Source organism: Nycticebus coucang, chromosome 10, assembly GCF_027406575.1.
Source record: "Nycticebus coucang isolate mNycCou1 chromosome 10, mNycCou1.pri, whole genome shotgun sequence".
Lineage (NCBI taxonomy): Eukaryota > Metazoa > Chordata > Mammalia > Primates > Lorisidae > Nycticebus > Nycticebus coucang.
In genome coordinates this window covers 105158166-105185542 of record NC_069789.1, presented here as the reverse complement: position 1 = coordinate 105185542, position 27377 = coordinate 105158166, and the positions used below count along the sequence as shown (strand labels likewise).

At 40.6% G+C, this 27377-nt stretch overlaps 1 protein-coding gene across 6 annotated transcripts in view; it reads right to left on the bottom strand.

Moving 5' to 3' along the window:
- ASH1L (ASH1 like histone lysine methyltransferase) overlaps positions 1–27377 on the bottom strand; it is a 204849-nt gene that overhangs the window by 171172 nt on the left and 6300 nt on the right. For 5 of the 6 annotated variants that reach the window (XM_053604681.1, XM_053604679.1, XM_053604684.1 and 2 more), the window contains exon 2: positions 585–1103. In XM_053604681.1, the coding sequence (XP_053460656.1) occupies positions 585–1004 (420 nt within the window). In that variant the 5' untranslated portion in view covers positions 1005–1103. Of the gene's footprint in view, positions 1–584; positions 1104–2151; positions 2304–27377 lie in introns of those variants that run through there. The other variant, XM_053604682.1, reaches the window with a different exon arrangement.

Sequence of the window (27377 nt, the reverse complement as noted above, 5' to 3'; positions counted from 1 at the left end):
CTTTACTAGACAGGGTAATCAGACTTAAGAAAAATTAGTCATTAAATTTGGATAGCTAGCAGGAAGGGGGGGCATTTTCTATATATTAATTTGCTATATGAAAAACAATAGAAATTAATTTTTATAGACCAATTCATTTAATAAAAACTTTCAACATGTTAGTGAATCAGATCCTTTCAACCATCCTGGAAGGTAGGTGGTTTTAACATCTTTGAGGCTCAGCTGTTTCACTATAAATTTGTTCATAGTCTCACTGTTAGTAATGGGAAGGCAAGATTCAAATCTAGATTTTTCTAACTATAAATCCAATATCCTTTCCACTATAACACTTTAGGAGCAACAATATGGATATGTTCCCATTTAAAACATTTGTCATAAATTTACAAATACATACATGGTTATGCTATTACTTACATCTCTGATAAGCCTCAAAGCTTATTTTAGGCTCACAAAACAGACTATATGGAAATAAGATAAAAAGATTAAAATCAAACTGCCTGGAATATCTGTGTAGGTTACATAAAAATTAATAGGAAAAACCCAAATATTGTCAATGACCACATATTGTTGGGAATTCTACTTACCCGTTTTGAAGGACAATGTTCATTCTTTTCATCTGTCATTTTCCCACTTTTAAGTGCTTTCCTTGGGTGTTTGATAGTTGTTTTTATGGCAGGTCGACATACATAGTTCTCCAAGTTTTTTGGAGGTTTTTTAGTTCTCTTAGCCTGAAGGCCAATTTTCAATTTTAAATTTCCCTCAGTAAAGTTTGTTTCTTTCACTGAAAACTGTTGCTGTGCATCAGTCAAACCATCATCTTTCCCTGATTCAATGTTTCTCTCCCAATTCCGTTTGCGAAGGTCCTCTTCCTCCTTTGTGTTTTTCTCTAGCTCTACTTCTCTCTTACTGACCAGTGTGCCAGTACTGATGGCAGAAGGACTCTTTCTTGAAAAACCTTCGGAATCAGAACCCAATCCTAACATAGCAGTATTTCTAGGGTCCATCACAAGCGTATGTTATTGCCAAGGAATCTTATGAAAATTTTACAGAACTGTGTTCCATAAAAAACAGGAATCTCCAAAACTTGCAACCAGCATCTTTCTCTGCAGGACAGACCATAACAAAAATTTATCAGAAAAGAGGCAACTATTGATTAACATTAGAAATGGGTACAGAGGGAAGGGGACAAGGAGGTCAATAACCACCCAAAAATCACAGCTAAAAACATAAAACATCAAGATGTAGTTCAGAATAGATTTCATTATAAATACAATTAAAATTTCAGAATATTATCTTTACCATAATTAAGATATTATAAACAAGCTATAGTGGTATTAAGAACCCCTGTTACAACTCTATCAAGAATATTCTGCAGCAGATGATTAAACAACAGGCTAAGATAACAACTTCAAAAGGGGGAAGGAAAAATAAAATAAAAAATAACCTCATATATTTTGGCACGCCTCGGTTTTAAAGGAATATATTCCCTGCACATTAGTTGAATAAAACCAGTTTTATTGAAGGTAAAAAAAATAAAAACCTTTTAGGCTGGTTTCAGTGTTCCAAACTTTCATAAGAGATTAATCAGGCTTTTGGGGTTAGGACTCTTACCCGGGAATGATCTCTCTTGCTAGCATACAATTATGAATTCATTCACTCATCCATTCAAAAACTATTTCTGAATACTTATCATGTGCAAGGCATTGTTCTATATCCTGAAAATAAGAGCCTTCAACAAAAGAGACCCAGTTCCTAAACTTATGAGGTTTACAATCTAGGAAGAAGGACAGACATTAAACAAATCATTACACAAATGATTAATAACTACTAGAAAACCACAAATTTTAACAAATTTTCCTAACAGCAAATAATCACTTGTCATGTGTCTCTTCATCAAATATATAAAATATTTTAAAACTACTATGCCAGTTTACTATTTTGCAATAATTATCACAGGATTCATTATCTCAGTAAATGGTAACTCCAACTACAAAGATTTAGGTCTCAAATTTCTATTCATCCTTTTCTCTCTCATACCTCATATATCCATTTGGTCAGCAAAGTCTGCCAGCTTTACCTTCAAAATACATGCAGAATCTAGTTCTCAACTATTCTGACCGCTATTACAGCCAAGTGATAATAACATCTGACCTGGATTGTGGCAAAAGCCTTCTAACTGGTTCCTTGCTTGAGTCCTCATGTCTCTTACTGTCTTCTCAACTCAGCAGCAGGGTGATCTTTTTAAAGGCTGAGTCAGATCATGTTACTCCTCTGATCAAAAACCCTTTGGCTTCCTGTTTCAGAGCAAAAGCCAAAATTCTTAACAATGGACTAAAAACCCTGTTTTAATCCCCCCCCCCATCTCTCTTCCATCTCCTACACGTCTATTCACTTACTCAGCTCCAAGAAGGGAAGACACCGATCTTCCTTCTCTTTCTTAAACACAACAAAAATACTCCTTACCTCAGGACCTTTGCACTTAACTATTCTGCCTAATAGAACAGCCCTAGATAATTGCACAGCTTGCTCTTTCACTTCCTTTCATGCCTTTGCCTAAATGTAACCTCATAGAAGAGGAATTCTAGCGACCCTAAATAAAAAAGAAAAACACTCTTCCCATCACACTATCCTATTTTATTTTACTCCAGTGTTCTCACAACCTGGTATACAACATATTTGTTTGTCGTCTATATCGTTCTATTGAAATTTATACTACCAAAAAGCAGACTTTCGTACATTAAGTTCACTCTTGTATGTCAGCATTTAGAACAGTAGCTAACACACAGTGGGTGTTCAATAAATATCTGTTAAATTAATTGCATGTGTTATGTGGGTTGTATTTTATTGGCTTCAATTTGTTCCCTTCTTAGTTCTTTCCCTCCATCTTCCCTCCCTCCCCTCCTTCCTTTTTTCCTTCTTAATTTCGAATGACCATCCCGAGTTTCCTGTTAATAATGAGGAACTGATGGACTTATCATGTATCTTTTAGGTTAGTTGCTAAAACAAAACTTTTCTGGAAAAAAATTAACAACATTTTATAATTTGGAAAAAAAAAACAACAAACCATAAAACCTAACTGCTTTTAAATCCATTACTCACAAGCATATACATTTTTTTGTATATGGGGCTGGTGCCCTACTCCTTTGAGCCACAGGCGCCACCCTATAAGCATATACATTTTAATACTTTTTCTTTTTTGAGACAGATGTTGCTCTCAGTGGAGTGCTATGGCATCACAGCTCACAACAACCTCAAACTCTCGGGCTCAAGCAATTCTCTTGCTTCAGACTCCCAAGTAGCTAGCACTATAGGCACCCGCCACGATGCCCAGCTATTTTTTTGTTGCAGTTGTCATTGTGGTTTAGCAGGCCAGGGCCGGGTTCAAACCCTCCAGCCTCGGTGTATGTGGCCAGTTCCCTAACCACAGAGCTATGGGCACCGAGCCAAGCACACACATTTTAAAATTTCCCAACTTCTGTTTAACGTAATGAAAGAATTCCAGAAGTCTTAATGTTTATAAATACAAAAAAACTCATCGTTTTTAAAAATTCACACTCATTTCACTTTTAAAACATCCCAGGGAAGGGTCTGAGAAAGGCTTGATTCTCTGCATTTTAAAATTAAAAAAAAAAAAAACAACTGAGTCCCAGGGATACACGTTATATTATGAATAGCAGGGTATCAATAAACTAAAGAGGGATTAACATTAATCTGAAAACACTGATCACCCCTACCCCCGAAATATATGTGAGTATAGACAAATAGGGCTGGACGCAGTGGCTGAAGCCTGTAATCCCAGCACTCTGGGAGGCTGAGATGGGTGCCGGAGCTCAGGAGAAGTTTGAAACCAGCCTGAGCAAGAGTGAGACCCCATCTCTAAAAATAGCTGGGCCTTGTGGTGGGTGCCTATAGTTCAAGATACTCAGGAGGCTGAGGCAAGAGGATCACGTGAGCCCAGGAGTTTGAGGTTGCTATGATCTCTGAGGCCACCACACTCTACCAAAAGCAAAAGGGAAACTCTGCCTCAAAAAGGAATAATACATTTCCCTAAACTGATCAACGAGAAAAGGGAACAGTATGTCTAAAGGCATATTTTGTGAATCCATTTAGGATAATCATGATTGACAAAATCCACATACCAAATTTAAGTATTTCTAGTAAAAATAAACCAAATTCTGAACACACTTCACAACAAAGAATGCTTTTTATCTATTGGATATAAAAAGCTTGAAAAGCAATCCCTACAGCAGGTGCCAGAATGCAGTTTTTTGGACTTTGAAAGCAATGTTCTTTGTGAATAACATTCTTTCAAGTTTTCAGAAAGACACCTACATGATGTAGGTTTTCCATCCAGGGACAAAGATGCCATGTTGTTCACAACTTACGCTACCTTCTACACAATATACTGTATTCAACTTAAAATACAGTTCTGAGAGAAAACACAGAACCAAGACAGCTAGAATCTCTTTGCTAAAAAAGGCAAATCCGACATTCACATTAGGATTTATAATATTTCTAAATCTCTGAAACAATCCAGAACAGTCTAGTCCCATTCCAAGGAAACTCACATAGGTTAGTACTTCAAATGAGTCTTCACAGTGAGTTGTATATCAGTAAAATAAAAAATACCTAATATTGGGCGGCACCTGTGGCTCAAAGGAGTAGGGCGCCAGCCCCATATGCTGGAGGTGGTTGGTTCAAACCCAGGCCCGGCCAAAAAATGCAAAAGAAAAAAAAAAAAACATACCTAATATTTACTGAGTTTTTTATTTTGAGACAGAGCCTCAAGCTGTGGCCCTGGGTAGAGTGCCGTGGCATCACAGCTCACAGCAACCTCCAGCTCCTGGGCTCAAGTGATTTTCTTGCCTCTGCCTCCTATAGTAGCTGGGACTATAGGCGCCCGCCACAATGCCCAGCTATTTTTTGTTGTTGTTGCAGCCATCATTGTTGGTGGGCCTGGGCTGGATTCAAACCCCCAGCTCAGGTGTATGTGGCTGGCGCCTTAGCCTCTTGAGCCACAGACGCTGCGCCATTTACTGAGGTTTTAATATGTATAAAATTCTATACTAGGCCGGGTGCAGTGGCTTGCTCCTGTAATCCTAACACTCTGGGAGGCCAAGGCAGGTGGATTGCCTGAGCTCACGGATTCCAGGCCAGCCTGAGCAAGAACAAGACCCCGACCCCATTTCTAAAAATAGCCAGGCATTGTAGAGGGCATCTATAGTCCCAGCTACTTGGGAGGCTGAGGCAAGAGAACCACTTGAGCCCAAGAATTTGAGGTTGCTGTGAGCTAAGACATCAAAGCACTCTACAGAAGGGAACAGAAGGAGACTGTGTCTCCAAAAAAAAAAAAAAACCTCAATGCTAAATGTTTTGCATACATTATCTCATTAAAGCCCCACAATCATCATGAGGTGGTTACTGTTATTATTCTCTTTTTAGACATGAAAAAACAGACTGAAGTCAATAAAAGGCAGAGCCAGCTCTGTCTGGCTCCTCTCAACTATTATGTAATACTGCCCCCTGAAGATCATTTTTAGTCTTGATCTTATTATTCCTCTCCTTTACATTTGGGCTATTTGCTACATTTGAAACTCTCCCTTGGCTTCTATGATGACACTCCGGCTCTCCTATTACCTTTCTAACTAATTTATCACTTCTTTATGGAGTCTTTCTTAATTTAATTTTTGGAGGAGTTAGTATGAGGGTACATACGATCGGGTTACATTATTTGTGTTTGTAAGGTAAAGTCCAAAGTCTGAGTTGTAGTTGACTCCTTCACCCAGAAGTCTGTCATATACCCCTACATTGTACCTGATAGGTGGGAACTTGCTGAACACCCTCCTCCCCTCCCCATTTCTTTCTTTATTTTTTTTATAGAGACAGAGTTTCACTTTATAGCCCTCGGTAGAGTGCCGTGGCCTCACACAGCTCACAGCAACCTCCAACTCCTGGACTTCAGCGATTCTCCTGCCTCAGCCTCCCGAGTAGCTGGGACTACAGGCGCCCGCCACGACGCCCGGCTATTTTTTGGTTGCAGTTAAGCCGGGGCCGGGTTTGAACCCAACACCCTCGGTATATGGGGCCGGCGCCTTACCGACTGAGCCACAGGCGCTGCCCCCCTCCCCATTTCTTGAATTTTTGTTTTTCTCTCATGTGGGCATGTAGTTGTTGATCTACTGGTTCCAGATTAGCACTGAGTATATGAGATGCTTCCTTTTCCATTCTTTTTTTCTGAGACAGAGCCTCAAGAGTGCTGGGACATCACTGCTCACAGCAACCTCCAAATCCTGGGCTTAAGCAATTCTCTTGCCTCAGCCTACTAAGTAGCTGGGACCACAGGCACCTGCCACAACGCCCAGCTATTAATATTATTTTTTTGGTGTAGTAGTCATTGTTGTTTGGCAGGCCCAGTCTGGATTTGAACCCTCCAGCTCTGGTGCATGTGGCTGACACCTTAGCCGCTTGAGCTATAGGCACGGAGCCCCTTTTCCATTCTTGAGATACTTTATTTGAGAATGTTGTCCAAATCCATCCAGATAAATACAAAAGATGCAAAGTCTCCATCTTTTTTATGGCTGAATAGCATTCCATAATGGATATACATACACCACAGTTTACTGATCCATTCAAGAGCTGATGGGTACTCAAGTTTTTTCCACATTTTTGCAACTGTGAACTGAGCTGCTATAAACATTTTGAGTAAAAATGGCCTTATTCTAAAATGTTTATTTTTTTTCTTCTGGGTAAATAACCAGTAATCCCAGTAACAGAATTGCAGAATCAAATGAAAGGTCTACATGTAGTTCTTTGAAGATTTTCCATGCTTTTTTTGAGACAGAGTCTCACTTTGTTGCCCTTGGTAGAGTCCTGTGGTGTCATAGCTCACAGCAACCTCAAACTCTTGGTCTCAAGCAATTCTCTTGCCTCAGCCTCCCAAGTAGCTGGGACTACAGACACTCGCCACAACACCCAGCTATTTTAAGAGACAACATCTCGCTCTGGCTCAGGCTGGTCTCATGAGCTCACGCAATCCACCCGCCTTGGCCTACCAGAGGGTTAGGATTACAGGTAGGAGTCGCTGCACCTGGACTTCCCATGCTTCTTAACAAAAAAACCTGTACTAGTGGGCGGCGCCTGTGGCTCAGTCGGTAGGGCACCAGCCCCATATACCGAGGGTGGCGGGTTCAAACCCGGCCCCGGCTTAACTGCAACCAAAAAATAGCCGGGCGTTGTGGCGGGCGCCTGTAGTCCCAGCTACTCAGGAGGCTGAGGCAAGAGAATCGCTGAAGTCCAGGAGTTGGAGGTTGCTGTGAGCTGTGTGATGCCACGGCACTGTACCGAGGGCTATAAAGTGAGACTCTGTCTCTATTAAAAACAAACAAACAAAAAAAAAAAAACCTGTACTAGTTTGCAATGCCACCAACAGTGTGCAAGTGTGCTCCTCTCCCTACATCCTTGCCAGCATCTGCAGCTTTGGGACCTCTTGATGTGGGCTATTCTCACTGTTATTAGGTGATATCTCAAAAGTGGTTTTGATTTGCATTTGTGTGATGATTAGGGATGATGAGCATGTTTTTATGGAGTCATCTTTCTTAATATCTCCACTTAACAAATATTTTGAGAGCCTCAAAATACATTTTCAGAATTCTGATACACATTCTATATATAGTCATAGGTAATATAAGTATGGTCCTTGGTCTCATGAACTTTAAATTTTAGGAGAGGGAGGTAAATAACTCATCATATAAATATGCATTTACAGGACACACATGTAATCCCAGAATTTTGGGAGGTCAAAGCAGGATTACTTCAGGCCAGGATTTAGCCTGGGCAACATTAATACCACCCTGTCTGTATACAAATTAAAAATATTAGCCAGGTATGGTAGCAAGCACCTGTAGTCTCAGCTATTCACAAGGGTAAGGCAAGAGGATCACTTGAGCCATGGTGCTTGAGGATGCAGTGAGCTATGAGGACCCCCACTACACTCTAGTACAGGCCAACAGAACAAGACTGTGTCAAAAAATAAAAAAACAAACAAACAAAAAAAAAAACACGGGAGGCCAAAGGTGGAAAAAATGAAGACAAATTAGGTAAATGGTATAGTGGTACTATTCAGAGTCTCATTCAACAAGTATTTATTTATTGTGATGCAACAAATATTTAATGAGTGACCATTAAGTACCAGGAATTATAGATATAGCAGTATAAAAAAACAGACAAAATCCCTGCCCCTTGGCTTGGTGCCCATAGCACAGTGGATATAGCCCGGGCCAGCTAAACAACAATGACAACGGCAACAACAACAACAAAATAGCCAGGTATTGTGGCAGGTGCCTGTAGTCCCAGCTACTTGGGAGGCTCAGGAGAGAATCACTTAAGCCCAAGAGTTTGAGGTTGGTGTGAGCTATGACGCCACGGCAGTCTATCAAGGGCGACAAAGTGAAACTCTGTCTCGAAAAAAATCCCTGCCCTATGGGGCTGACATTCTAGAAGTTTGCCAGGGTAAGATGAAAACGGAAGATCAAAGATTTAGTAAGGAGTATGTTAAATTTTAGGTATCTGTGAAACATTTAAGTAGAAAGGTCAAGCAGACAGCTCAAAATACATGCTCATGATATATACAGAGAGGCAGTATAACAGCATATAAATGAAAAAATTAATGGAGTTTTATAAGATTCTTTTTAGCTTGGTAAGAAAGGTAAATGATCTTATTAACATTCTTTAACAAGGAAGAATAACTCTTTTTCTTTTTGGATAAGTAACTTATTTAAAATTGCCACATTATAAATTGAACAGTGCTGGCAGATTTTTAGCTTAAAACAAGTAAAATCTAGTTTGTCTCACCAGTGCGGAATTTTAGTTTGCTTTGTGGTCTTTATTTAAACATACCTAGAAACGGTAATCACAGTCCTATTTCTCAACATTAAAAACATGATATAGGCTTCGTGCCTGTAGCTCACCAGCTAGGATGCCAGCCACATACACCCAAGCTGGCGAGTTCAAACCTGGCCTGGGCCTGCCAAACAACAATGACAACTACAACAACAAAATAGCCAGTGTTGTGGTGGGCGCCTGTAGTCCCAGCTACTTGGGACACTGAGGCAAGATAATTGCCTAAGACCAAGAGTTTGAGGTTGCTGTGAGCTGTAACGCCACGGTACTCTACCAAGGGTGACATGATAAGACTCTGCCTCAACAACAACAACAAAAAACAAGATACAGTGGCCAGGCACAGTGGTTCACACATATAATCCTACCACTCTGGGAGGCCAAGGCAAGAGGATCTCTTGAGCTCAGGAGTTCAACAATAGCCTGAGCCATGAGCAAGAGCAAGACCCTGTCTCTACTCAAAATAGAAAAAAACTAGCCAGGCCTGGTGGCATACACCTGTAGTCCCAGCTACTTGGAGGGCTGAGGCACAAGGATCACTTGAGCCTAACAGTTTGAGGTTGCTGTCAGCTAAGCTAATGCCATGGCACTCTAGAACAGGCAACAAAGTGAGATTCTGCCTGAAAATAAAATAAAATAATACAAAATAAAATAAAGTAAGATATTTAACTATAAGGATATAACAAATCAGCTAAGTAATCACTAAGCTAAGAGTGGGAGGAGTCTAGTCAGGCAGAATGGTAAGGTAAGTGTGATGGCACTTAGGTAAAAGTATTTTTGCTGTGTTTCAGCAACAGAAAGGAGAACTTGTCCACCCTTGCTTCCAGAATCTAAATGGGTACGGAGACTCGAAGAAAGGTAGTAAACATGCAGGACAGATTACACAGCGCTAGGATTTGGCTTTTCTTTGGGATAGGAAACCATCAAAAGAGTTTTGAAAAGTGAAAGATCATCCTGCTGCTTAATTGAGATGACAAATTTTTGGCTTAATAACTTATAATCATCCTTGACTCCTTTCTTTCTCTCATATCCCACACACGCAGTCTGTCAGCAAAATCTGTCAGCTTTACCTTCAAAACATATGCAGTACTGCAACAGCTACCATATATGAATTACTCTACCATTTCTATCAAAATGGAACTCATGTTTTTAATACTTCTACATAATAAAGAAACTTGTTCTTTCAAAGAAAAATTTAAAATTCAACACCAAATGGCATTCATTTGTCAACTGTTATCAAATAAACCCAAAGAAGTAAAAACTTCCTGAAATATACCCTATAGTATAATCTGTTCCCTACAGCTTATTAAAGTGGATAGGTCTTAAGATTAAGAGGTAATTGCAGAGGATTAAACATTACAATGATTATATTCTGAAAATAAAAAAGTGGGCATTGTTCACTTATTGAAATGAATTTAAAGAAACAGAAAAACAGGCTATTGGAGTTGAGTATGTTGGAGCATTTTTCAAATTCCAGTACCATTTACCTGAATCCTATCAGGTGCCATACCCTATGCTGAAGTGGTTTCACTCATCATTCATTTCGTTTTGACAATAACCCTATTGGATTTAACTAATCACATTTTATAGATGCACAAAACAGGTTTGGAAAAATGATTTAGCTCTAAAACTGTAAAGTTAGTAAATGAAAGAATTTGGATAGAATACAATCTTCTGACTTCAAGTCTACTACAGGATACCAAAAAAAAAAAAAAGGCTGGCGTGGGGGACTCATACCTGTAATTCTAGCGCTCTGGCAGGTGGATTGCCTGAGCTCAACCTGAGCAAGAGCGAGACCGCATCCCTAAAAATAGCCAGGCATTGTGGTGGGTACCTGTAGTCCCAGCTACCTGGAGGCTGAGACAGGAGAATCGCTTGAGCCCAAGAGTCTGAGGTTGCTGTGAGCTGTGACACCACTGCACTCTACCAAGGGCAAGGTAGTGAGACTCTGTCTTTAAAAAAAAAAGGGGGGGGGCAGCATCTGTGGCTCAAAGGAGTAGGGCACTGGTCCCATATGCCGGAGGTGGTGGGTTCAAACTCGGCCCTGGCAAACCCGCCCCCTCCCATATTATTGGCAAAAATGAACTCAAAATGGATCACAGATCTAAATGCCAGAGTTAAAACTATAAAACTCCTAAAAGAAAAGGTAGGAGAGATCTTTGTCAACTTGGGTTAAGCCAAGATTTCTTAGATATAATACTAATAGCTTGATTCATGAAAGTCTGATAAACTGAAATTCATCAAATTTATAAACTTTTGTTCTTCAAAAGATGCCATTAAGAAAATGAAGACAGGGGCGGCGCCTGTGGCTCAGTCGGTAAGACGCTGGCCCCATATACCGAGGGTGGCGGGTTCATACCCGGCCCTGGCCAAACTGCAACCAAAAAATAGCCGGGCGTTGTGGCGGGCGCCTGTAGTCCCAGCTGCTCGGGAGGCTGAGGCAAGAGAATCGCTTAAGCCCAGGAGCTGGAGGTTGCTGTGAGCTGTGTGAGGCCACGGCACTCTACCGAGGGCCCTAAAGTGAGACTCTGTCTCTACAAAAAAAAAAAAAAAAAAGAAAATGAAGACAGGCCAGGTGCAGTGGCTCACACCTATAATCCCAGCACTCTGGGAAGCCAGGGCAGGAGGATCTCTCAAGCTCAGGAGTTTGAGACCAGCTTGAGCAAAAGCAAGATCCCATCTTTACTAAAAAAGAAAAAAAAAAAAAAAAAAAACTAGTTGGGACTTGCGGCAGGTACCTTGATACTACCTAGTCAGGAGGCTGAGACAATGTGATTGCTTGGGCCCAAGAGGAGTTGATGTTACTGTGAGCTAAGATACCACAGCACTCTACCCAGGGCACAAAGTGAAACTATCTCAAAAATTAAAAAAAGGGCCAGTATGGTGGCTCATGCCTCTAATCCTAGCAGTCTGGGAGGCTGAGGCCAGTGGATTATCAGAGCTCACAACCTGAGCTACAGCAAGACCCCCTCTCTAAAAAAGAGCTGGGAGTTGTGGAGGAACCCTGTAGTCCTAGCTACCTGAGAGGGTGAAGCAAGAGAATCGCTTGAGCCCAAGAGTCTTTTAGGTTGCTGTAGCTAGGCTGATGCCATGGCACTCTAGCCTGGGCAACAAAATGAGACTCTATTTCAAAAATAAATAAATGGATAGATAGATTAAGATAGATAGATAGATAAAAAAAAATAGGGGGTTAAAGACAGATCTCTCTATTTGGTTCAGGCTGCCCTCAAACTCCTGGCCTCAAGCAATCTTCCTGCCTCGGCTTCCCATAGGTATGAACCACCACACTTTTCTAATAAAAATTTTCTGTGGAGACACTGGAACCTTCATTCAATGCTGGTAGGAACACGAAATGGTACAGCTAGTTTAAAAAATAATCTGGCAGTTCCTTCAAAGATCAAGTAGATAAGAATTACTATATGACCCAACAAGTTCACTCTTAATTATATATGCAAGAGAATGAAAACATATGTCCACACAAAACTTATACACAAATGTTCATAGCAACATGATCGACACAACTGTTATTCAGCAATAAAGAGGAATGAACCTTAAGCCAGAGAGTTCAAGGTTACAGAGAGCTATGATTGAGCTATTGCCCTCGAGCCTGGGCAAAAGAGCAAGATTTTTTTTTTTTTAAAGACAAAAGAAGAAAGAATTAGAAAGAAAGTACAGTATTTGAAAAATATTTGTGAATATTTCTACAGCCTATGGTACAGAAACCCTTCATAAGCAAATTGGAAAACTAAAAATGATAAAGAAAAATAGTGACAAGTTTGATTATATTAAAGCAGCATTATTTCTGGGGCTAGGTACACTGGCTCATGTGTGTAATCCAAACACTTCAGGAAGTAGAGGTAGGGCGATCATTTGAGGCCAGGAGTTCAAGTCCAGGCTGAACAACAGTAATACTTGCCTCTATAAAAAATTTGAAAATTAGTTGGACATGGTGGTGAGTACCTATAATCCCAGCTAACCAGGAAGCTAAGGCAAGAGGATCACGAGTCCAAGAGTTGGAGGATATAATGAGCTATCACCTGATCCAGCCACTGCATTCCAGCCTGGGGTGACAAAGACCCTGTCTCTCTCTTTTTTTTTAATGAGACAGAGTCTCAAGCCATTGCCCTGGGTAGGCTGCGCTGACATATAGCTCACAGTAACCTCCAACTCTTGGTCTCAAGTGATCCTCTTGCCTCAGGTTTTTTTTTTTTTTTAATTTTAGTAGAAATTGGGGTGAGGGGAGTCTCACTCTTGTACAGGCTGGTCTTGAACTTGTGAGCTCAAGTAATCCATCCACCTCAGTCTCCCAGAGTGCTAGGATTAAAGGCGTGAGTCACTGCACTCAGCTGAGTCCCTGACTCTTTAAAAGGAAGGAAAAAAGCACTCTATTTCTACATGGTAAAATACTATGAGTAAAATCAAAAGAGAAACAACAGATTGGGAGAAAAATACAATGAATACAAAAAGATTACTGTATTTTGCCATGTACTATGTGCACTTTTGCCCAAATTTTTGAAGAAAAAATAAAGATACACATTATATGTGGGCAGTACTATATATACTAATATATAACATTTCTTGTGCCTTGTATCTGTTCTTGTGTTTTGTAATTATTTGTTACATAAAAATATCTTGTACCAAAATATGTAAAAAATAAAATAAAATTTCTTTATAATACAAAAAGTACCTATACAATTAAAAGTACCTATACAACTGAATTAAAAAAAAACAAAAGATTGTTTTTCCTGAAATTTTGGGCCAAAAATTGTGGGTGTATATTATACACAGGAGCACATTACACACAGCAAAATACGGTAATGAGAAAGGATATACAAGAGATATGAATAGGCAATTAGAGAAGAGATAGAAATAATCAATAGAAATATAAAAAGATGTAGCACCCACCAGAAGTCAGGGAAGCATGTATTTTAAAAAGATACTTGTTGGGGGCGGCGCCTGTGGCTCAGTGAGTAGGGCGCCGGCCCCATATGCCGAGGGTGGCGGGTTCAAACCCAGCCCCGGCCAAACTGCAATAAAAAAATAGCCGGGGGCGTTGTGGCGGGCGCCTGTAGTCCCAGCTGCTCGGGAGGCTGAGGCAAGAGAATCGCGTAAGCCCAAGAGTTAGAGGTTGCTGTGAGCTGTGTGAGGCCACGGCACTCTACCCGAGGGTGGTACAGTGAGACTCTGTCTCTACAAAAAAAAAAAAGATACTTGTTGGGCAGCGCCTGTAGCTCAAAGGGGTAGGGTGCCAGCCCCATATGCCAGAGGTGGCGGGTTCAAACCCAGTCCTGGCCAAAAACTGCAAAAAAAAAAAAAAAAAAAAAGAAAGAAAAGATACTTGTCACTCATTAACACATCAACTGCCATGTGAGTTGTATCTAACTCATACTAGTTTTGAGGGCCTCATGAAGCTGTGAAACCTCTGCTCACTGTTTGCACTAACAATCTGCATGTCTTCCTACTGCTGTTGCCCTGCTCCAAGGGTATCAGAGCGCACCACATATACTGGACAATGTTCCCTAGTTGCACATTTTGCCTTGAATGTTTGCCTGGAGGCTCTTTGAACAAAATGGATACGATGCATGTGACATTGTTGCACATACTTAGGGGATATGACTCAGAGGTCATCATCTAGGACCACCCAAGGTCCACTCCTAAATACTTGCGGAATGACAAATGACTCAACTCTCAGCAACAAATTAAGTATAGCATGAGCTGCATACAACTCAAGTGGCTTGCAGTATAAAAAATGATTCCAGTGACATATGAGCTTCAATAAAACTCAAACACAGAAAACAATAAAAAAATAAATTTTTTAGCTCAGCACCTATAGCTTAGTGGGCCACATATACCAGGGCTGGCAGATTCAAACCTGGCCTGGGCCTGCCAAACAACGATGACAACTACAACAACAAAAGAATAGCTGGGCATTGTGGCAGGTGCCTGTAGTCCCAGCTACTCAGGAGGCTGAGGCAAAAGAATCGCTTGAGTCCAAGATTTGAGATTGCTGTGAGCTGTGATGCCACAGTGCTCTCCTGAGGGCAACACAGTCAGTCAATCTCAAAAATAAATAAATAGAAAAATAAAATTTTCATTAAATTAGAAAAGACCATTTGTTTTCAAAGTTTTTATTCAAAAAAACTTTGAATAAAAGTTTTGGTGGGGGTGCCTGTGGCTCAACGGAGTAGGGCACCGGCCCCATATGCTGGAGGTGACCAGTTCAAACCCAGCCCTGGCCAAAAGCTGCAAAGTTTTTATTCTATTTTCATAATAAAACATGGTAGTCCCAAGGAAAAACTGTTTTTTCTAGTCTGATAGTCAATGTGTTATAATAGCAAATACTACTGGCAAGGTATAGGTAAATAAGCACCAGTAGCCACCACTGTTTCGGAAAATAGTATTTATAGTGTCTACTGCACTTTTAAGTTTTACTTTTTTTTTTTTGAGACAGAGTCTCACTTTGTTGCCCTCAATAGAGTCCTGTCCTGTCATAGCTCACAGCAACTGCTAACTCTTGGGCTCAAACGATTCTTGTCTCAGCCTCTAGAGTAGCTGGGACTACATAGGAGCCTACCACAATGCCCGGCTAGTTTTTAGAGACGGAGTCTCACACTTGCTCAAACAATCCACCAGCCTCAGCCTTCCAGGGTGCTGGGATTACAGGCGTGAGCCACTAGCACCTGGCCTACATATTTTTTGACACCAAAAGTAATCCTACTTTTGACACTTTCATAGAAAAATAGAAGTACTAATAAAAGGACATCTATTACAGTATTTCCTCATGCTGGCAAAAAAGCATTTTTATATATGCATACACACAAATATATGTCTGCTATATCTAAGTTAAAAAAAAAACAAGCATAGGGCGGTGCCTGTGGCTCAGTGAGTAGGGCGCCGGCCCCATATACCGAGGGTGGCGGGTTCAAACCCGGCCCCGGCCAAACTGCAACAAAAAAATGGCCGGGCGTCGTGGCAGGCGCCTGTAGTCCCAGCTGCTCGGGAGGCTGAGGCAAGAGAATCGCGTAAACCCAAGAGTTAGAGGTTGCTGTGAGCCGTGTGCGCCACGGCACTCTACCCGAGGGCAGTACAGTGAGACTCTGTCTTTACAAAAAAAAATAAAAAAAACAAGCATAAGTTCATATTTATACAAGCAGGAAAAAACTCTACACACTCATACACACAGAGAAAAAAGTATAGATAATTATGTACTAGCTGACAGAAGTAGTTACTTAGGAAGAAAGGTTTGAAAGTTAAAAAGGAAAAAATATATATAAAGTATGTATACAGAAGTCTACACACGTATATACTCCTAACACAGAATTTGTATTAATTTTACAATTAAACAAAAATACATTCAAAGCTTATTTTTTAAAGATGTGAAATATAAATACCTATCATATACACATACCTTTCAAAATTTTGTTGTCTTGTTCTTATCTACGTGAAGTTGGAAAAACTAACCTGACAACTTTCAGAAATACTAACTCTATTATTCTAATTAAAAAAAAAAAAAAGACAGGGTTGGTACCTGTAGCACAGTGGTTATGATGCCAGCCACATACACCGAGGGTGGCGGGTTCGAACCAGGCCAGCTAAATAATGACATCTGCGACAAAAAATAGCTGGGCACTGTGGTGGGGGCCTATAGTCCAGCTACTTGGAAGGCTGAGGCAAGTGAATTGCTTAAGCCCAAGAGTTGGAGGTTGCTATGAGGTGTGACGCCACAGCACTCTACCATGGGCGACATAGTGAGATTGCCTCAAAAATAAAAATAGAAATAAAAATGACAAATTGTGAACTTTATCAAAAATAAGAAATTGCTCACCTCTGTAATCCTAGCATTTTGGAAGGCTGAGATATGTGGATTGCTTGAGCTAGGAGTTCAAGAATTGCCTAAGCCAGAGCAAGACCCCATGTCTAAAAATAGCCAGGCGTTGTAGTGGGTACTTGTAGACTAGGTATTTGGAAGGCTGAGGCAAGAGAATTGCTTGAGCCTAAGAGTATCAGATTGCTGTGAGCTATGATGCCACAGCACTCCGAGGCCACAGTACTCTACCAAGAGTGACAAAAGTGACACTCTGTCTAAAAAAAAAAAAAAAAAAAAAGAGGTTGGGCACAGTGGCTCTCACACCTGTAATCCTAGCACTCTGGGAAGCCTAGGGAGAAAGATTATTAGAGGTCTGAAGTTTGAAACCAGCCTGAGCAAGACTAAGACCCTGTCTCCACAAAAAATAGAAAAATTAACTGGGCATGATGGCACCAAAGTGGTACATGCAAGTAGCTGCAGCTATTCAGGAGGCTGAGAGAGGTGAACTGCTAGAGCCCAGGAGTTTGAGGTTGCAGGGAGTTCTATCATGTACTGCACTCTAGCCAGGGTGACAGAGCAAGACTCTGTCTCAAAAGCAAAACCAAAAAACCTATTCATCAAAAGATATCACCAAGACGGTAAAAAGACAAGCCACGCATTACATTATGCCATTTGCAACACATATATCTGAGAAAGGAATTGCAGTCAGACTACATATGAAGAGCAGGCGCTTCACAAAGTGTCCAAATCTACAATAAACATAAAAAGATGCAAGACTGGGTGCAGTGGCTCACGCCTGTAATCCTAGAACTCTGGGAGGCTGAGGCGGGTGGATTGTCCCAGCGCACAAGTTTGAGACCACCCTGAACCAGAGCGAGTCCTTGTCTCTAAAAAAAAAAAAAAAAAAAAAGCCCAGCATTGTAGCCGGTGCCTGTAGTGCTAGCTACTCAGGAGGATGAGGCAAGAGAATCACTTGAGCCCAAAACATTGAGGTTCCCGTGAGCTATGACATCACTGCACGCTACTGAGGGCGACAAAATGAGACTCTCTCTCTCAAAAAAAAGCAAAATATCACCAGCCATCAGGGAAATGGAAATTAGCACCACAATGAAATACCATTACCAATCATAATGGTTAAAATTAAAAAGAATGACAACACCAAATTATAGTGATTATGCAGAGCAACTGGAATGCCTAACATTTCTGGTAGTTATATAAAGTTACACAATTTGGAAAACTGGTTGGCAGTATCTACTAAAATGAAAATATGCTTACTCTGTGGCACAGCAATTCTCCTCATAGGTATATGCCAAGAGAAAGGAGTACATATTGTTCACCAAAAGAGGAGAGATGGCCAGCTAAGGCTTTACAGCATCACTCTGCACTCTGTCTCTGAAGATGGTGTTCCCTAAGCAGGTAGGTATTGGGAGCAATGGAAAAGTTGGGGGATATAATGAACCCTGCGTTTGGGAACAATGACAGTTCCAAAATGACTAGAGCACAAGGTGTAGTGGCCCAGCTAAAGAGTAGGCAAGGATCTTCTAGAGCTTTGTAAGAAATCTGTTCTACAAAGAGACATAGGTTTGGATTTAGAGAAACCATTCAGAAAGATGTATGGGGTATTATTTAGGGAGCCAAGGTAAGTGTAAGCAGAAAACCAGTAAAGGTAAGGCACAGGTGGATAATTATCACTTTGCTTTTACCAACTGTAGAGCATACTTTTCTTATACATGTACCTTGAATTATACTACCTGCCATTCCATAAGAGATAGAATTGATATGTTGCTTATTAACTGATGATTCTTCAGAAATTACTGCATTACCATAATGGTGAAAGGGAAAAGAAAAGAGAAGAGAGGCAGATGAAAGTCAGCAAACATTTGCTTAAACCACCATCTATCTATCGCTCTTTCTTATCTGAGTTTATTTCCATTTTTAAGAGCACTCTCTGTTGCAAAGAACAGACGAACAATGCAACTGTCTTCCATAACTTTCATGATTAGGACACTTATAAAACAAAAAATACTGACCTACAATCAAAATTGCCAGCTGGTCAAGGTGGCTCACGCCTGTAATCCCAGCACTCTAGGAAGCTGAGGTGGGTGGATCACTTGAGCTCATGAGTTTAAGACAGTCTGAGCAAAAGTGAGACCCCCATCTCTAAAAACAGCCAGGCATTGTGATGGGTGTGTATAGTCCAGCTACTCAGGAGGCTGAGGCAAGAGCCCAAGAGTTTGAGTTTGCTGTGAGCAATAATGCCACGGCACTCTGCTGAGGGCAAGAAAGTGAGACTCTCTCAAAAATAAAAAAATTGCCCGTGACCCTCCTTAAGTTAAAATTTTATGTGCATATGTGTGTTTTCTGGGAAAGGGTTTAAGGTTTCATCATATTCTTAATGATCTCCATGACCATCCACATCCACAAGCTGAAAGAACAGTTAAGATCCTCTGTTTTTAACACCAGTTTCTAAGTCAAGGTAATAGCATGGAAGCCCATGCAAGGAGGTGACCGTTTTTAACTATCTAGTTCTAAGCCTTTAATACAGTTCCTGCGGGTCCCAACCCACAAGTTGAGAACCACTGTTCTAAGCTTTATTCAACAGTTTCCAGATTTTTATGAAGCAGATTCATCTAGAAACATTTTTGCATATTACTCAGATTAACCATCTCAGTTCCATTGAAGACTGCCTCCCAACTACATTAGAACCTCTGTAAGCTGATCACCAAAGGACTGTAACAAACTGGTCAACATAGAGAGGTCAGCATAAGGAACTAGGCCTACTGCACTGATACAAACATGTGGTGCATGTCCAGTCTATAAAAATGAGGTCAATTTAAGGAGGTTGGTCAATGTAGCGAGGTTCTATTTTATACAGAAATTTTGGTAAGATTACTTTAAGACACCTAGAAAAGGGTAGAAAAGTTTCTCTTCCATTTACCTGTAAGAGAACTGACTCTCTAATGCACACAATAACTTGGGAAAAGAAATCATTCATGATATGGGACCTAATTCTCTGACATCTATAAACTAGCAATGAGAGGTCAAATAAACACTGGGGAATACGTTATTGCTAGAAATATTTCTCCTCAATGTTTCAGGATTAATTTCTCTTCCTGGATTGACTGGGTTCAAAATTGATGGTCTTTTAGACATCCTGCTAATTCAACAGATGAGCCCTACATTTTCCTAATGCAGAGGTAAGACTGACAAGTATGAGGTTGTATACTCAAACAAGTGAGTACTTGTTTCATGCATAAACTAAAAGGATCTCTGATGAGTTTTTAAATCAACAACAATCAATAACCTATATATTGTGACTATCTTTATTGTCATTATTTCTATGCTCTTTGATTTCTGACACCTTAAATATTTAAATAGATCCTTACCTACACCAAGAAAATGCCATGAAACATGCGACCTAAACCATATTAAGTCACAAATATCTACAAGTATTAGATTGTATACATGTATTATACACCTTATTCACTAAGTCCACAGATGAAACTGGATTCTTTAAATAAGGTTTGACAATGCCCAATGATAGACTAAATAAGAAATTAAGAGGCAGCTTGATCTCACTCTTATTCTGTAAATTTTCAAAGCCATAAATGGTTGTGATAAAAGGTAACAAATCTTTTTTTTTTGATACAGAGCCTCAAGCTGTCGCCCTGGGTAGAGTGCGGTGGCACTGCAGCTCACAGCAACCTCCAACTCCTGGGCTCAAGCAATTCTCCTGCCTCAGGCTCCCAAGTAGCTGGGACTACAGGTTCCCACCATGACGCCTGGCTATTTTTTGGTTGTAGCCGTCATTGTTGTTTGGTAGGCCTGGGCTGGATTCGAACCCGCCAGCTCAGGTGTATGTGGCTGGCGCCTTAGCCACTTGAGCCACAGGTGCCGAGCCAAGGTAATAAATCTTATGTTTTTTGATATCTCATTATTTTATAAACTTCCATTTACTTGCTTTATTTTATGTAGTCCTCTACAATGAACATCTAGAAAGTTAATAACCATTCTATCCATCTATTCAAAGTAATCAAGTGGAAATAGGCACTCTTGGTTCTTAATTTCATGTAAAATGAGTTTTCTGATCTCCATGACAAAAAGAGCTATTCAGAAGATTAAAAAATAGCCATGCTCACTAACCATTTATCTTTGTACCTATAACTTGACTAGTGTCTGTAACTTAACAAAGGGGGCTGACTGTACTGACTTTGAGATTTCTATTGAGAGTTTAAGGTAGAGATATTGAATAGGGAATTGGATATACAAATCTAGGTTTTTTTTTTTTTTGGTTTGGTTTTGTGTTTTATGCAACACTTTCACTCTGTTGTCCAGGCTAGAGTGCCATGGTGTCAGCACAGCTCACAACCTCAAACTCTTGGGCTCCAGCAATCCTCCTCTTTCAGTCTCCCAAGTAACTAAGTCTACAGGCACACGCCACCATGCCCCGCTAATTTTTCTATTTTTTGTAGAGATGAGATCTCACTCTGGCTTAGCCTAGTCTGGGACTCCTGACCTCAAGTCATCCTCCCACCTAAGCCTCCCAAGTGCTAGGATTACAGGTGTGAGCCACCATCTGTCCCCAGTCTAAAGTCATCCTTGACTCCTCTTTCAGCTTGACCCCACATCCAATCCATTGGCAAATTATATCACCACCTTCAAAATATATCCCAAATTTCCACCTCCCTAGTAACACCCTAGTTTTAATCCCACCATCATCTCTTGCCTCATCTCTAGCACTAGTTAAAAGGCTATTGAGATAGTGTGTGCCCTTATTGCACATTCTTGCCTTCTGAAGTGTTTTGTATTAGATCAAGACACTTCCCTGCTTCAAAACTTCCAATAGCTTCCTATCAAAACTAGAATAAAAAAACTAGACACTTCAAATCTTCAAATCCTTACATCATCTAACTCCCGGTTATCTAATTATCTAATTATCTCTTATCATTTTTCCCTGCTGTTTTGGAGTAAATTTTTTTATTTCTTGAGCACACCAAAAGTTACTACTGCCTCAGGGCTTATGCTCATGCCCTAGATAGTGGCACGGGGTCCTTCATATCATCAAGTGTCTGCTCAAATATCAGTGCCTCAGAGGACTTCCCTGACTAACCAACATCCCCTCACTTTGTTTCCTTTAAAGCACTTAGCATCAAAATGCTATAATTTCCATTTATTAATAACTATCTCACTAGAAAATAAGCAACATGGGCGGTGCCTGTGGCTCAGTGAGTAGGTCGCCAGCCCCATATGCCGAGGGTGGCGGGTTCAAGCCCAGCCCTGTCCAAACTGCAACAAAAAAATAGCCGGGTGCTGTGGCGGGCGCCTGTAGTCCCAGCTACTCGGGAGGCTGAGGCAAGAGAATCGCTTAAGCCCAGGAGCTGGAGGTTGCTGTGAGCTGTGTGATGCCACGGCACTCTACCAAGGGCCATAAAGTGAGACTCTGTCTCTACAAAAAAAAAAAAAAAAAAGAAAATAAGCAACATGTAAGAAGTGATTTTTGTCTATGTTATTCACTGTTGTATACACTGGGCTTAAAAACGCATTTGGTATAAAGTAAATACACAATTAATAATTGTTACAGGAGTACAGGAAGATGTACTGGAAAACGAAAATGTCCAAATTATTATGTTCTAAGACACCAGAGCATGGGCCTTATTTTCCTATCACTGCATCCTACTTTCTGGAATAGTGCCTGGTACATAATAAGTACTCAATAAACACATATTGGGGGTAGGGCCAATGGCACACAACTGTAATCCCAGCCACACCAGAAGCTGAGGCAGAAGGAACGCTTGAGCTCAGGAGCTCAAGACCAGCCTAGACAACAGAGTAAAACCTTGTTTAAAAAAAAAATCTTTTGTTAAAAATAAATGCATTCATTTATTTATACATATGTGTTGAATCCTGCTTTTGAACCAAATGGGGTGATTTAGTGAAAGATGAGTTGTGCTTTAGAAAAATGCAATGGACTTCTAAAATAAAATGGCAATACTAATGAACTTTAAAAAGAAAACTGTTATTTCCTTTTTTTTTTTGAGACAGAGCCTCAAGCTGTCACCCTGGGTAGAGTGCTGTGGCACCACAGCTCACAACAACCTCCAACTCCTGGGCTCAAACGATTCCCTTGCCTCAACTTCCCAAGTAGCTGGTACTACAGGCACCTGCCACAATGCCCGGCTATTTTTTGGTTCAAATCCAGCCCAGGCCTACCAAACAATGACAACTACAACCAAAAAATTATAGCCAGGCGTGGTGGCGGGCACCTGTAGTCCCAGCTACTTGAGAGGCTGAGGCAAGACAATCACTTAAGCCCAAGAGTTTGAGGTTGCTATGAGCTGTGCCGCCATGGCACTCTACTGAGGGTGACATAGTGAGACTCCGTCTCGAAAAAGAAAATAAAAAAAGGCTGATTGTTCTAGTTACTTGACATTTTTCCTTCAAAAATTAAACACACAAATAAAATTAACCTAAATCTCTGACTGTGTTTTAAAAGATAATTGCTCTTTTTTCTTTCATCTTCTGCATCTAAACAGGGTCTCGCTCTTACTCAGGTTGGTCTGGAACTCCTGAGCTCAGGCAATCCATCCACCTCATCCTCCCAAAGTGCTAGGATTATAGGCATGAGCCACTGCACATGGCCTTAAGTCACAGATTAGTGATTTATTTACTATGGGACTCTAACATAAAATACAACAAAAGATAAGTTAATGAAACATTCTCCACTAATGGAAATCACATTCACCTAACCTCTAATGGTCAGACTTTTATAAAAGGAAAAAATATACCATATATTTAAATTCTACTTTATTAGAACAACTTAATATCACTATACTCTGATTCATGTGCATAACTTAATAGTAAATACATGTTCTTTTTCTATAATGTTTCTATTGAACATGATAACTATGCTATGTGACAGGTATGCAACATAAGCAATATTACATGTCAACAGAGAATGCCCACATTTAGAATTCCAAAGTTCAAAACAACATGCATTTCATTCTCTTAAATAGCAAGTGATGTGGCTGGGCTTGGTTGCTCTCCAGGGGTCCTCAAACACACGCCACATGAGCTGGTGTAATTGTATTTGTTCCCGTTTTGTTTTTTTACTTCAAAATAAGATATGTGCAGTGTGCATAGGAATTTGTTCATAGTTTTTTTTTTTTAAACTATAGTCCGGCCCTCCAACAGTCTGAGGGACAGTGAACTGGCCCCCTGTTTAAAAAGTTTGAGGACACCTGCTCCGACTTGGCACTCTGGAAAGCCTAGACGGGTGGATTGCTTGAGCTTAGGAGTTCGAGACCACCCAAGCAAGGGGAGAGCCCATCTCTACCAAAACAGAAAACCCAGCAGGACCTTATGGCAGGCACCTGTAATCCTAGCTACTTGGGAAAGTGAGGCAAGAGGACCCCAAGAGTTTGAGGTTAACTATGAGCTATGAGGTCACAGCATTCTATCCAGGGCAACTGAGTGAGATGCTGTATTAAAAAAAAAAAAAAAAGCAAGCCATTTTAGACCAATTTCAAATCTTGTTCAACATGACCAGGGTCATTTAATTTCTACATGGGGACTGGATCCCACAAGACATCAAAAGAAACTAACAACTAGAAGATGTTTTAGCATCTTGTCATTATGAGTAAAGAAACAAGAACATAAACTGTAAAAACTTTTATTTATCTCTTGTACATTTAGAAAAAGCTGATAAGCTTTTCTGAGTAACATAAGAACTGTTCTAAATTTTTCAATGTAAACATCTAAAAGCAGGGGTGTGAATTTCTATTCACCACATTTCTTCTTAGATGGCAGAAGGAATTCCTTGTCTTGACAAGTAATATAGACTAGAAGTAGCTGGTATAAGTAGTTTAGTTCTAAGTGTCATCGATACTTTAAGTTATACAAAACTGGCGGGGTATGGTAGCTCATGCCTATACTCCCAGCACTTTGTAAGGGCAAGGTAGGAGGATCAACTGAAGTCGAGAGTTTGAGACCAGCCTGGGCAAGAATGAAACTCCATGTCTACCAAAAAAAAAAAAAAAAGAAAGGCCAAGTGAAGTGGCTCCTGCCTATAATCCTAGCACTTGGGGAGGCTGAGGTGGGTGAATCTCCTGACCTCAGGAGTTCAAGAACAGCCTGAGCAACTGCAAGAATAGAAATAGAAAAATTAGCCAGGAGGGGTGGTACGTGCCTGTAGTCCCAGGAGGCTGAGGCAAGAGGTGGTACGTGCCTGTAGTCCTCCGAAGGCTGAGGCAAGAGGATCATCTGAGCCCAAGAATTTGAGGTTGCTGTGAGCTATGATGCCACAGCACTCTATCCAGGACAGCAGAATGATACTCTATTTCAAAGAGAGAGAGAGAGAAAAAAATAGAAGAAGAAGAAAAAAAAAATTAGTCAGGAGTGATGGCACACCCAGTTACTTGGGGGGCTGAGGCAGAAGGATGGCTTGAGCATAGGATTTTGAGGTTGCAGTGAGCTATGTGTATGATAAGGCCACTACACTCCAGCCTAGGCAACAAAGCAAGACCCTGCCTCATTGTCTCAAAGAAAATAAAGTATATAAACCAAGTATGGAAAAATAATTTGATTTAAGAGTAAAAAGAATGCATACATTTAAGTATGTGAAAGGAATGATATAGTATCTAGAAGATGTGGTTCATAATAAGCAGAGAAGGAAGGGCAGAAACTAGTAGGTGCTAAATAGTATAACTGTTGAAGCTAGATGTTGAGTGCATGAGGGCTCTCATCATACTGTTCTCTTTATTTCTTTATGTTTGAAATCTGCCACTTTAAAAAAATGAGATGCCACAGAGGGTGGCACATGCCTACAGTTCCAGCTTGGGGACGCTAAGGCAGGAGGATGGCTTGAACCCAGGAATCTCAGACCAGCCTGGGTAACATAAAGAGACCCCAGCTCTATAAATAAATTAATAAATAATTTGAAAACAAACTTTAATGAGCAATAGTCTTACTTTGTGGCCCTTGGTAGAATGCTGTGGCATCATAGCTCACAGCAACCTCAAACTCTTGGGCTTAAGCGATTCTCTTGCCTTAACCTCTCCCAAGCAGCTGGGACTACAGGCACCTGCCACAGTACCCGGATTTTTATTTGTTTAGTTATTTTTTGTAGAGACGGGGCCTCACTCTGGCTCAGGCTGGTCTCGAACCTCTGAGTTCAGAGCAATCCACCTGCCTCAGCCTCCAGAGTGCTAGGATTTCAGGGATGAGCCACCATGCCTGGCCTTTAATGAGTAATATTAAATGGAAAAAAAAGTATACCATCCTGTCATCAACTTGCATGTATCTGAGGGTGAATGACTAAAAACTATGAAGAACAAGAACAAGTAATACTAACAGTAAAATTTCATAGAGTCTTCAAATATGAAAAGGTTGGATGCTCAATGAAGGAACTTCAACTCTGAATAATAGCAGTAAGATTAGTAGTTAAATTTTTGTCATCACTCAAAGCCTTAATTTAGAAATTGTTTTGGGTCAACCTCACACTGCCATAATATCCCTAAATGGCAGTCACTGATTTCTTTTTTTTTTTTTTTTTGTTTTTTTGTAGAGACAGAGTGTCACTTTATGCCTTCGGGTAGAGTGCCATGGCATCACACAGCTCACAGCAACTTCCAACTCCTAGGCTTAAGCGATTCTCTTGCCTCAGCCTCCCGAGTAGCTGGGACGACAGGAGCCCGCCACCATGCCCAGCTATTTTTGGTTGCAGTTCAGCCGGGGCCGGGTTTGAACCCGCCACCCTCGGTATGTGGGGCCGGCGCCTTACCGACTGAGCCACAGGCGCCGCCCGCAGTCACTGATTTCTAAAACATGAAATATAAGATACAGGGCTGGTGCCTGTGGCTCAAGGAGTAGGGCGCCAGTCCCATATACCGGAGGTGGTGGGTTCAAACCCAGCCCCGGCCAAAAAAAAAACACACACACACAAAAAAAGAAATATAAGATACAGTTATTATCTAAGATGACAAATAATGAGCAAGAAAATCAAAAACTCTTCATACAAAAGAACATAAGGGGAAAAACATTATCACAATTTATGTTAAGGAAAACGATAAAAGAAACTAACAGCATCTCTTAACAAAGGGAAAATAAAGTACAGTAGAACCTCTAATTGAGCACCCAAGGTGACAGTAACGGACTGGTCAAAATACGGAGGTGGTCAACATAAGGAACTGTAGTGATACATATATGTGATGCATGTCCAGTCTATAAACCATTAAGTCAACTTAAGGAGGTGGTCAGTGTAGGGAGGTCAGCCAAGGAGGTTCTACTATAGTTGCATTTCCCTCTGTTGCGGCAGTCAAATTTAAGATCATCTCATGCTGCTAGAAAGGCTAGCACAAAGCAGATCACATAGCAGATTACAGTAAGGCTGTATATTACCTTTAAAAGACTCATACCAATGCACACGACTCAAATAGCAGTCTGAAATTACTTTAACAAACCATAGAAATGATCCCTGAAAGTATAGTTATTTTAAATGGAGATCATGTCCTCAGTCTTATTACATGGTAAGATTTCTGGGCGGCACCTGTGGCTCAAGGAGTAGGGCGCCGGTCCCATATGCCGGAGGTGGCAAGTTCAAAGCCAGCCCTGGCCAAAAACCAAAAAAAAAAAAAAAGATTTCTCCACTGTGTGCTGCCAGATCATTTGGGTAGGAAAG